This window comes from Oncorhynchus clarkii, chromosome 21, assembly GCF_045791955.1.
Source record: "Oncorhynchus clarkii lewisi isolate Uvic-CL-2024 chromosome 21, UVic_Ocla_1.0, whole genome shotgun sequence".
In the NCBI taxonomy this organism is placed as follows: domain Eukaryota; kingdom Metazoa; phylum Chordata; class Actinopteri; order Salmoniformes; family Salmonidae; genus Oncorhynchus; species Oncorhynchus clarkii.
In genome coordinates this window covers 32,766,365-32,778,170 of record NC_092167.1, presented here as the reverse complement: position 1 = coordinate 32,778,170, position 11,806 = coordinate 32,766,365, and the positions used below count along the sequence as shown (strand labels likewise).

Here is an 11,806-nt window from a genome sequence, read left to right as displayed (position 1 = left end):
TGTTAGCAACCTTTATTTTCTAAATGGTTTTTTTAATGTAACAATACGAGACCACCGCTGACAAATGAAATGACCCGCTGTAAAACAAGCAAAACAGGGCAGCGAATTTAACACATTTTTATTGATTAGCATTCAGGATGTGTATCCAAGTCATATTGGATATCTGCTTTAACTTCTTAGCTCTTAAACTATCAGAAATAAGAACAGCACAACGGGGAACGGTCAATTGTGTGTGTATATATATATATGACTCTTAACAATTCCATTGCAGTCATTCCAATGGATATAATCAACTATACGTTTTCCTCTTGTCATAATGTACACAGACGTTTTAAGGCAACAGAAGTTTGCTCTTTATTTAGACTACATTTATGACAAACCCTGTGCGCCGCCCATGTCCTGTCTACCAATCCCTCCACACACTTCTCGCTCAATAAATATGCACACACAATTCATTGGGCCTTCAAACGGTCTGTCACTCTTCTTCAACCAATAGTCTCCTCCCATGGCCTCTTCTTACCACCAGTTGCCGGGGATGCTTGTTTTGCTTTGGCTGACTTGGTTGTTGCTGCTGCAATGGATGGTGTCGACTGCTGTAGAGGGTTGTGAGTGAAGGTCTGTCTCAAAGGACCTGGTTGAAGAGCAAAAATATTAGGCTAAATAAAAATCCACTACCGTATTCCACAGAGAAACAAAAGCATATATCTAAATGTATCAAAGAGGATGTTAAAACACAGTAATGGTAAATATTGTTGATCCTAAGAAAGGGGTTGTGGTAAAAAGGCACCAGTGTTCTTTCTTACCTTTTGATGCAATATCTAGGTGGTTCTTGATCCTCCTCTCCCTCTCCTCCAACTGCTGGGCAAGCTGAGCATTCTTCCAGCCTATAGGAGGGACAGACGACCACGTTTTTAAAAAGGGGGGGGAAAGACAATGTGTGTGAGAGTGAAAAGAAATGAAGGGGGAGAAAGAGAGAGAGGAAAAAAGCTAATCCAACCACGAAAGAGAATCATATTTTGACAGGTGACTCCATGACACATCCCCATCAGTCCCACCACACCCACCCTTCTTGATGGTCTCGAAGAAGCCGTCGTTCTGGGGCAGGGCGGAGGTAGGGTGTTCGATCCTCTCTGGGATCCTCAGCTTCCGTCTGACCAGGGGGTGTTTGAGCAGGGCCACCTGGGCCAGGGAGAAGCAGTTGGACGTCATCCAGTACGTAAACACCGCCTGGGGGACGGAGAGGAGAGGAACATGTATGTCAATCAACCAATCAAATCAATGAAATGTATTTATAAAGCCCTTTTTACATCTGCAGTTGTCATAAAGTGCTTAAATAGTAATCCCCTGGCCTAGACCACAAAAAGCAAGCAGAGGTGGAAGCAGAGGCATGTTTGTGAGATCACCCGACTAGCTATGATGCTCAGTCAAACACACACACCCTGTAACACAGCGAACCTGCTAGTGTTTTACCTCAATGAGACTAACCTGGATAAATAAAGGTTGAATAACAATGGCATGAAGAAAAGTAGGCCGGTGTTTTTGAAAACCTGTTATGATATCGAGATGAAAGCGCAAACGTGAAAGAGAGCCTGGAGGGGGGGGGGGGGGTTAATCGTGAGATTAGAAGACTGGTTCCATGATGCTCAGTCAGACAGACACATTGACCCTATTGCTTTTTTGACCTCAATGAGACTAACCTGGATAAATCAAGGTTGAATAACAATTAAATGAACAAGCGTATCCAGGGCTACTAAATACATGTTATTGTTTGTAGAGGATGTGATGTAATATTATGATATTGCCACAGGGGGGAGCGAGCGAGAGCGTACAGGCCTTCATGGGTCCAAAATGTTGAACCCGTTCCTGAAATAGACCTGGGGCTTTTCCACCTGGACCCAGTATATCTAAAAATAAAAAAAATACACACACACATGTATATATATAAATAATGAATATAGAAACCCACTTCCGAACGGTCCAAAAGACAACTACACCCATTCTGTAAAGACCTGGTCGGGTCCAGGCCCGGTCCGAGTGAGGGAAGCAGCAGAAAAGGCTATTTTTAAGCTACTTTATTAACTGGAGCAGATAAAGTGCGAGGGAGAGGACGTAGAGAGAGGTACCGCTCTAGCAGGGACCGTGCTGTGTGTGTAGGCTACAGAGAGACAGAGAGAGAGTGCGAGAGACTGACCGTGGGGAAGTTAATGGTGAGAGGGAGGATGACGAAGGGCATGATTCTGAACACTGTCTTCATGGCTTTCAGGTTAGGGTTGTCCACACCAGACTCTGCCCCCAGCTGAGGAGAAGACAGGCAAACAGACAACAGGTAGGTGTTATTTAGGCTCAATACTGTTATTCCAATGTAAATACAATGTAATCAATGACAATATTATTCATATTTTTGCGTGATTCTATAAATTTATTTTTTTAAATTGTCAATTTGATTGTCCATTTTATTAATTCAAGTCAAGACAGCTGGCCTCTAAAATCATCAACTGACCACTAGAAAATACTTTCCTAGTAGACGCGGCAACACCATTACCATACCTCCAGTATAGCGAACATGGTCCCGGTCACAGCAATGGGGAGAATGTAGAAAGGGTCTGCTGCTGTGAGGTCTAAGAACCACAAGCAACCTCCTGTCTGCATACTGGGGACAGGGAGGTAGGACATCTTTCTGAGAGCGATGAAGAAGGAGATAAAGACTGGAGTCTGGAAAGGAGGAGAGGGAGATAGAGAGAGGGGGGGAGGTAGTGACAGAGAGGTGTAAAAACATTGACAAAGCATAAAACATTAAGGAGATACTATAGATACCTGGGAGAGAGAGATGGGGAGCGAGAGAGACAGGGAGAGAGAGAGGTGGAGAGAGAGAGAGACGGAGACAGATGGAGAGAGACGGCGAGCGAGAGAGACAGAGCGCTGTAATTTACCTGCACCAAAGGGACAAGGAAACCACGGAGAGGGTTGACGTCATGTTTCTTCTGGAACATGGTCAGGTCAGAGTACGCCTTAGCAACTAGGAGACACACAGACATATTACCTTGAAACTGAGGGAGACATCACACACTAAAACTGATACTGAGTTGCAATGTAACATGAATGAGGAGTTACATAGTGGATAAATGCAGAGGGATGATCCAGATGAGTCATGAAATGGAAATGAGTTGAGCAGGAAAGAAAGAAAGAGAGAAAACTAACAGTCGAACTTGTTTCCACTCTGTTTGGCCTCGTTCATTTTGTTGGTGAGTTTAGTCATCTCTGGCATAACGTTGTTCAGCTTGGCCGCCTCCCTCTGACCCTTCACGATGACCGGGAACACCATGATGCGAGCCAGCACTGTGCCTGGGGTGTGTGTGTGTTTTAGTGTGTTTGTAGGAGAGAAACAGAAATGGACATAAGAAAACTCAGAATAGATAGAAGTCTGGTAGCTGACTGAAGTCTGGTGACTTTAATAAGCTAGACAGGCTGAGGCAAACCACAGTGAGAGTTCTGATGATGAGGTTGCCTCACCTACAACAATGGCTCCCCACCACGGCATCCCAATGTCCACATGCATGAACTCCAGTAGGTTCTGGACCAGGCCAACAGGAGTGGCGCTCCCCAGGCCCAGCTCTGATAGGCTCAGCTCTGCTCCCACTCCCTGCAGAATATCCACTGCGGTTGGTGCAGCCTCTAACACCTGCTCGGCGATTGGCTCTGTGGTAATAGAGGCGGGGTCAACGACGACAGGGCTGGCAATGGATGCTTCCAGCACTGGAGTTGCCGTAGGAATACTTTCACTTGGGACCTGAAAATATAACATAGCTTTTATTTTATATGGTGGTGATCAACTCTTTCCCACACCAGGTGGAAGGATGTCCAAAAGGGACAGGACAAACTATTATCCCAGAGGAAGTGTCTTAGAGTTTGACCAAATGTACCAACTTTCTAGGCAATTGATCAAGGTGCATCCTCTGGTGTAATGTTCTAAAATACTTTACTTGGCTGTTCCTGCCTGACTACAATGCAGACGCCTGCCAGATATCACAATGCTTGAATAAAGGGTTTAACCTATCAGCTTTCCACATCGTATGACATAGCAATATGGTTCCCAACTGCAGTCAATGGCGTTGCACACAAACCCATTGGATGACGTAACGCAACGTCTGTAATGTAGTCAGGTGGGAAAGCCAACACTGTGCTGTAATTTGACACCGACTCACCTGTGAGCTGTTGTGCCTGACGGACACTGCGCTGACCAATAATAACCGCCCATTGTGACGTCGACCGAGAACAGCTCTAGTTGTAGGACTCCTGCACTCTATTACTGTGTGAAGATGGGATCTCTGTAGAAACCTCTGTTTAGGAGGGGGGCACAATAACATGAATGGCCTACAATGAACTACAGTACACGAACAACAATCGCATGTTTACAACCCTCAGATGAAGATACACCACCACCTTCTGGTCCACTTTACCGTGTGGCTCATTGCAGGATAGGTTGACTTTGACAATGCAGCAGCAATTGCAACAGAGTCAATAGACTGAACGTTACATATTTCTAGCTATGAGAGCTGTATTGTGGTTTGTTTCAATAGTCTGACGGAATGATCACCATATCACAAATCTCAAGAAATATGTTGACTTGAGGGCTGAGGAGGGCTCATACACAACGTTATTGTTTGCTTGTCATATACATGTTTACATATCACAAGGCTGTATCATTCATAGAAAGCGAACGTTAGCGTTCCCATTTCAGCCGGTAACAAGCCAACGTTAGCGTTCCCATTTCAGCCGGTAACAAGCCAACGTTAGCGTTCCCATTTCAGCCGGTAACAAGCCAACGTTAGCGTTCCCATTTCAGCCGGTAACAAGCTAACTTTAGCTACCAGCTAACTAGTTAGCATGTCATAATTGACTGTCTGGACATGTCAAATTGTGTATGTAGACAGGCGACCCAATCAACTATCAACAATGATGTAAGCATACATGCGAACAATCATATTCCCCGATTCCTGTGTGTGGCATGTAGCTAGATGTTGATACAAATGTTAATTCACTTGCTAGCTAACGTTAGCTGGACATTGTCAAAGTCACAGACATGCGCTTGGCGTGCTGTTTAGAATCGCTGTTACTGCTTGACGCCAGACAAACACACGAATTCAAGAGCACAAGTCAAACCTGGTTCCATCTCTCTGTAAATGAAGCGTTGCCTGCACTTGATATTCCACTTTGTCTTAAAAAACATCTCGTTAGACAACCCGGAGTCACTCCACTCCTGATCGCAGCCATGTTGGAATTGTTAGTAAAAAAAAAGAAGTTTGTACGGAAAGCGTACATGGTCTTACCAAGTTCGTATTATCCTTAAACGCATTTTAATATAAATTAAAACTAGCTAGTAGACTTATATTTTATTCACACAAAACCTACGTAGGCCGATATGAATCTTACTGTTAAAGGGGCAATCAGCAGTAGATACATCCATTTTTGGACTTGTACATTAATGAAATGTACCCATTGATTCTTGAGAATATAACTCATAAATGCCACATGAGCTTATTTCAACTGCGGTAGCCCATCAGAACCCAAGAGGCTACATTACTTTCTTTTGTCTCTCATCTGTCCAAAAAACTATTATCAAGACTGTTTTTAATCTGTAATGGTCCTGTGTTGTATAAGGTTAGGATGGACATCTTTCATTGTTATAAACTATGACCCTTACTTATAAACCCTTATAAAGGGTAGTGTTACCAATAAAGGACCAGGGAAGATAACCCGATTATTTACTACTTTGACATTTTGTTTCAAGCATAACCTGGAATCTACACTGAGGTTGAGTAATAGTGAAATTGAGAGATATTCAGTGTGGCCAGATTCTAGGCTAGTTAGTATACTGTACTACTAGTGTTGGGAATTGTCTTATTCTTAAGTGTAGAATCAAAGATGAAATTATGAAATTGGACAATGGTGTAAAGGCAGAAAGAAAATGTTTAATTTGGAAGCACACACCATGTCTGAAGACAGCAGAGATGACATCAACTTTTATCCCTTCACAGCGCAGTCAGTAAAATCAGCAATGTGGTCATGGTAGCAATTTAAGATAGTCTTCAGTAACACACAACACTAAGGAACATTCCAGACTCTCAAAAAGAGATGACAGAGCTGAGAAACAAGACTAACATTTAATTACTGCTATTTAATCGATACTCAAGAGTGATTACATAAATCTTCAACCTCTAACGTTCCTCAGACTCATTTTCAGAGCCTCGAAAGTGGGCCTGTCATTTTTATTCTCCTTCCAGCAGTCCAACATGATCTTGTACATGTCTTTGGAACAGTAGGGTTTAACAGGGCAAGGCATCCTGTACCCCTTGGGAACCTTCTGTTTCACCTCGGAGTTGTTCATGTCTGAAACAATAAGATGAACTAGTTACAGTGTAATGCAACTGAGTTCAGACAGTAAAACAATCAAACCTGGGGAATGTAGCGCAGCGTCAAAAGAGTAGATAGAAACTGCACCCGCCCATTCAGGTCAGAGTTTTTTGTCGTCTGAAGGGAGAACACGCATGTTTCAGAGGACTTTGTTATTGTCGGCAGTACCACAAATGTCTGAATGTTGTGCACGTATCGAAATGTAAGTTGCATGGGGGGTTTATTGGAGGTTTTACATGCAGTGTAATAATATATCATTACCACTAATTACTTACTGTTACTTTGATAACTTTCAGACATATGTTCTACTTTATGGCTGTTCCTATTCTTTAATGTTAGAGTTGCCAAATTTGCTTTGCCTTTTGTTTACTGTACGAGGTATTATTCCGTACTGCCAGAAGTGTTTTTGCATTGGTTGCACAAGTACTTTTGCAGAAGTGGTTTACTTGTTGTATTGGTAAACATAGTCTTTCACATGCACACGCTCCCACAGCATTTTCCATAGAAGGCTACGCTTATATGACCAGATTGAGATGGCAGCCCAAGTGGCTTCTGGGATGGCTTACCATATTAAGGGGTTTTATTGAGCTGCCATGCGTGAGCTTCTAGAGTCATCCCAGACAGTTCTTGGAGCTTGCTCATGCACAGAGTAATTTACCAACCTGTGGCGCCAGGGCAGATCTGATAAGGTCTCAGCCTGGCAAATTCTCACACAAGGCTGGAGAGAGGGTGCTCTAAATATTGACCCTTTGTCAATCCAAGTAATTGGTTTCTCTCGCTCTCTCCAAGAGGTGAATGTTTAAGTTGATGTTTATATTGATGCTATGTTTATAGCCCTTTATTAGACATGTTCATGTACATACATGTACATTGCATAGTTATAACCTTGAACTAATACTGCTTACATGCGTTCATCTCTTTGTCTTATAGAACCACAACAATGAGATTCCAAGTCATTCGGACTTCCACGATCATGTAACATCTTCAAATGGAAACAGCAGTGTCTGTGTTCAGTATGGGCCTCAACATCATGTTCTGACCGGACAGCACTGTGGTGGGCAGAACCAAACCAATCCGTTACAAGTACATAGCGGGTGAGGGCATTCACTGCCGACCGCTCAGATGTGTGAGGGCATACCAGCCAACCATTTTCACGTGGTCCTTCTAGACAGATTTAGTGACCAACAGTTTGTTTTACATGGCCCGTAATTTCTCTGGATTTAGCAACAAATTGTTTTTACAATAGATGAACGGGAGGAGACAGGTTAAACTCAATATTAGGAAGGTGTTCCTAATGTTTGGTATACCCAGTGTATACTCTTAAGTAGAGATGTGGAGTTGAAATCGTAAATATGAAAGTCTTACTTGGATAGGGCATCTCCCCAAAGGTCATGATCTCATACAGCAAGATTCCGAAGGACCACACGTCACACTTGATGGTGAACTTCTCGTTGGCGATGGCCTCAGGAGCCGTCCATCTCAAAGGGAATATCGCTTTCCCTACAGGTATATAATACAGGTTGGTCTGATTCCAAAGCATTGGTGGGGCTTGTAAGACCCTGGCAAGGCCAAAGTCAGCCACCTTGTAGACGTTGTTCTCGCCGACCAGCACATTCCTGGCTGCCAGGTCCCTGTGGATGTATTTCTTCATCTCCAGATAAGCCATCCCAGAAGCCACTTGGGCTGCCATCTCAATCTGGTCATTTAAATGTAGCCTTCCAACCCTGACCTCTGTGGAACAGGGAACAGGGCACACTGATGAGATGATAAAATGACATGATGGGTAGAATTTTCACATTCAAAATGGAAAGGAACCGGTGGAAGTATGAAAGCTCATATTTTAACTGTTGGTACACAAAAATGGTTGAAAAGTTCTACACTTGTTGAAAATGTCCTATTGTTTGTGTACCATATTTGAGAGAGGTTTAAAGTAACGGCAGGAGTTTTACTGGCCATGTGACCTGATAACTATAACATAGCATCCAGGACCTCTATACCTGGCGGTGTCAGAGGAAGGTACATAAAAATGTCAAAGACTCCAGTCGCCCAGTTCTCTCTGCTACCGCACGGCAAGCGGTACCGGAGTGCCAAGTCTACATCCAAAAGGTTCCTTAACAGCTTCTACTCCCAAACCATAAGACTGCTGAACAATTAATCAAACGACCACCCGGACTATTTACATTGACCCTCCCCCTTTGTTCTTTGTTTTTACACTGCTGCTACTCGCTGTTTATTATCTATGCATAGTCACTTTACCCCTAACTACATGTACAAATTACCTCGACTAACCTGTACCCACGCACATTGACTCGGTACCGGTACCCCCTGGGATCCAGAGTGGTGCAGCGGTCTAAGGCACTGCATCTCAGTGCAAGAGGCGTCACTATAGTACCTATTCGAATCCAGGCTGTATCACATCCGGCCGTGATTGGGAGTCCCATAGGGAAGCGCACAATTGGCCCAGCGCCGCCTGGGTTTGGCCGGAGTAGGCCGTCATTGTAAATAAGACTTTGTTCTTAACTGACTTGCCTTGTTAAATAAAATATAGCATCGTTATTTTATTGTGTTACTTTTCATTAAATGTTTTACTTTATTTAGTAAATATCTTAACTCTATTCCTTGAACTGCATTGTTGGTTAAGGACTTGTAAGTAAGCATTTAAAGGTAAGGTTTACACCTGTTGTATTCGGCAAATGAAATTTGATTTGATAGAAAGTTATAGACTACAACCCTTAGATTTTTCTGATGGGATAATATGTCATATCATTAGGAAAAACTCTTGGGCGTGTACTGCAGGGCTTGGCTGGTTCATATACGACAGTGTACTCTTACTCAGGTAATCCAGCAGACTTCCGTTCTTCATTAGCTCAGTGATGATGTAGATGGGTTCTTCAGTGCAGACAGCCAAGAGCTGGATGAGGTTAGGATGCTCCATAGTCTTCATGATCTGGGCCTCTTTTAGGAAGTCCCGAGGGTCCATGGTGCCTATGAGAGGAAATGAGGAAAAGAAGGTTGTTTATTTATTTTGTAGATTTTTTTTTAAGGAACTCGGGCATTCAACTTATTCTTGAAAGCTGTAATAGTAGAAAACACAAGGTGCAATTTTGAAATTAGTAGTGCATCAGCAGTTTTCCTCTCATCAGTCATTGCAGACCTTAGAGAGCCATTTATAACTTGTCAGAAATGTCCAGATCAACTAGCCCATGACAGCTCACCATTTTTAGCTCATTGGCTTTGTTGTAATGTTTGAGTCACTCAGATATCACATGAACACACATAAGACATGGCAAAATGTATAGAATTGCAGGAAATAAGGTTTAAACCTGCTTTAAACCTGCTTTAAACCTTTTCTCTGCCAACAAGAGGGGTGTGGCCAGTTTTTTGTCGTCATGGACAGTGCTTGTATCCATAGAAATAGACATAGCACGCGGGGGATGTTTCCCGGTGAGGAAGAGGGGGGCCTGTGTAAGGGTCGACGCTGGTAGAGACGAGAAGCAGGTACAGGGAGTGCACATTTAATATCGACGGACATGGAACAGGACAGCGTGTGGACATGAACACATAACGACATTAATGCAGACACAGGAAACAAACGGGGAAGCAGACCGTTATAGAGGGGGCAATAAACAAAGGGAAGGAGTCCAGGTGAGTCCAATGAGCGCTGATGAGCGTTATGATGGTGACAGGTGTGCGTAATGAAGGGCAGCCTGGCGCTTGAGAGGGAGGGGGAGCAGGCCTGAGTGAAAATGTTTGGGAATCACTGCTGTAGGTGTTACATTAGGCTAACCAGCTATCTCAAAATTGTGGTAATCATGGCCGGATTATGCAGGGGCCCCACATTGACTAATGTTTGCGTCACTCGGATAGCAAATTAACATTGCCTAAGCGATGGCAAAATCTGTGTACAGCTGCATGTCTGCAAATACAAACAAAATGCAATATAGCCATGCCACCTTAATGTACAGTAGAATTAGAGAGTATTACTGATAAATATTAGCAAAATAACAATTGTACAAACAAGGGATTGATATTTTGACATGCAAGCTTTACCATGTCCACAAGTCAGATAGCAAAGATACCTGGGCTCGGTTTTTAAAAACTTTTCTAATCGTATTTTGGCAATCAGATTGTATTAAATCTTAGAATTGTTTTTTTTATTCAACTAGGCAAGTCAGTTAAGAGCAAATTCTTATTTACAATGATGGCCAAACCCTCAACTAACCCGGAAGACGCTGGGCCAATTGTGCGTCGCCCTATGGGACTCCCGATCCCTATGGGACAGCCCGGGATCAAACTCGGGTCTGTAGTGTCGCCTCTAGCACGCCTCTGTTCCTGGAAGGAGGGAGGGATGTCGATGACACAACAGTGGACCAATCAGACCAACTCCTTGAATTTGGCAGTTGTGTCTAAAATATAAAAAAATTCTCCAAACATAATTTTTTTTACCCTCAAGTGTGTACATCACTGTATTTATACTTGGGATATTGTTTTTCAATGAGAAAAGTACAAAAATAGCTGAAGCTATAGCTAAATGTTGGGTTTTTATGTAGTTTACTCATCTCTGTTTCTCTATGACAGTGTAGAAGTAGAAACATGATATTGTGGTATCTGGATCAGAAGGATCCCATCCCATCCTTTTCCCGAAAATCTGGCAAAAAAAATCTGATTGATCGGATCCTGGATTGACAAATAGAGGATAATTACAGAATCTAGATCATTCTTATGCAGATTTTTGGAAAAACTTGTCCCAGGTGTTTACCATGTATAAGGGTCTTCACTGCAACTGGAGTGTTGTTATAGAGGCCTTGATAGACCACTCCAAAGGAACCTTCGCCCAGGCGCCTCTCCAGTTTTATAGAGCTGCGCTTAATCTCCCAGGGGTCCACAGAGACAGTCTGCATAATCTGTGAAGGGAGACAAGAAAGGCATGCAAAACCAGATTACCAGCAGATCAGACTCCAATTTAAATCACCTAACATACCTTACAACTGTAACCTGTCCTCTGTAGGTTCCATCAGTATACCAACCTCATTATTAAAGGCCCACGTAGTGAAATATCAACTTCAAGATTCTCAAATCATAGTTTCAGTGGAATTATGTTTAATGTGGGTTTAAATTCAAAATCTCCAGGCTGCTTCCTCCCAAAATATAAACAAATAAAAACATGCCAAGACATGGCATGGTCTTGCACATTTTTTTTTTTTTTTAAGTGTATTTTTTCTCCCCAATTTCGGGATTACTACTTGTCTCATCACTGCAACTACCCAAAGGTCTCGGGAGAGTCGACGGTCGAGTCATGCGTCCTCTAAAACATGACCCGCCATGCCGCACTTCTTAACACCCGCCTGCTTTACCCACAAGCCAGCTGAACCAATGTGTCAGACGAAACGCAGTT

General features: G+C 43.0%; 2 protein-coding genes across 2 annotated transcripts in view; both read right to left on the bottom strand.

Annotated features, from left to right (window-relative positions):
• Positions 1-101: 101 nt before the first annotated feature.
• On the bottom strand, positions 102-5,297 carry LOC139379412 (OXA1L mitochondrial inner membrane protein). The gene is made up of 10 exons (XM_071122221.1): positions 5,161-5,297; positions 4,203-4,337; positions 3,511-3,787; positions 3,199-3,342; positions 2,931-3,016; positions 2,548-2,712; positions 2,192-2,296; positions 1,065-1,227; positions 804-884; positions 102-631 (listed from the first exon to the last, which is right to left on the bottom strand). The coding sequence occupies exons 1-10, from the start codon at positions 5,269-5,271 to the stop codon at positions 486-488; spliced, it is 1,413 nt and encodes a 470-aa protein (XP_070978322.1). The 5' UTR covers positions 5,272-5,297; the 3' UTR covers positions 102-485.
• A 656-nt stretch (positions 5,298-5,953) lies between these two features.
• Positions 5,954-11,806, bottom strand: part of LOC139379193 (tyrosine-protein kinase SRK2-like) — a 14,699-nt gene continuing 8,846 nt past the window's right edge. Inside the window, exons 2-5 of the mRNA XM_071122012.1 lie at positions 11,171-11,315; positions 9,244-9,396; positions 7,777-8,142; positions 5,954-6,387 (exon numbers count right to left, since the gene is read on the bottom strand). Coding sequence (XP_070978113.1) covers positions 6,209-6,387; positions 7,777-8,142; positions 9,244-9,396; positions 11,171-11,315 — 843 coding nt within the window. The 3' untranslated portion in view covers positions 5,954-6,208. The remainder of the gene's footprint in view (positions 6,388-7,776; positions 8,143-9,243; positions 9,397-11,170; positions 11,316-11,806) is intronic.

Excerpts from the sequence above, each read along its gene's own strand:
- LOC139379412 (XM_071122221.1), bottom strand. The coding sequence starts at position 5,271 with ATGGCTGCGATCAGGAGTGGAGTGACTCCGGGTTGTCTAACGAGATGT. Across the intron at positions 4,338-5,160 it reads TTACAGAGAGATGGAACCAG|AGGTTTCTACAGAGATCCCA; the intron begins GTTTGACTTGTG and ends CCTCCTAAACAG. Across the intron at positions 3,788-4,202 it reads TCAGGCACAACAGCTCACAG|GTCCCAAGTGAAAGTATTCC; the intron begins GTGAGTCGGTGT and ends TTATATTTTCAG.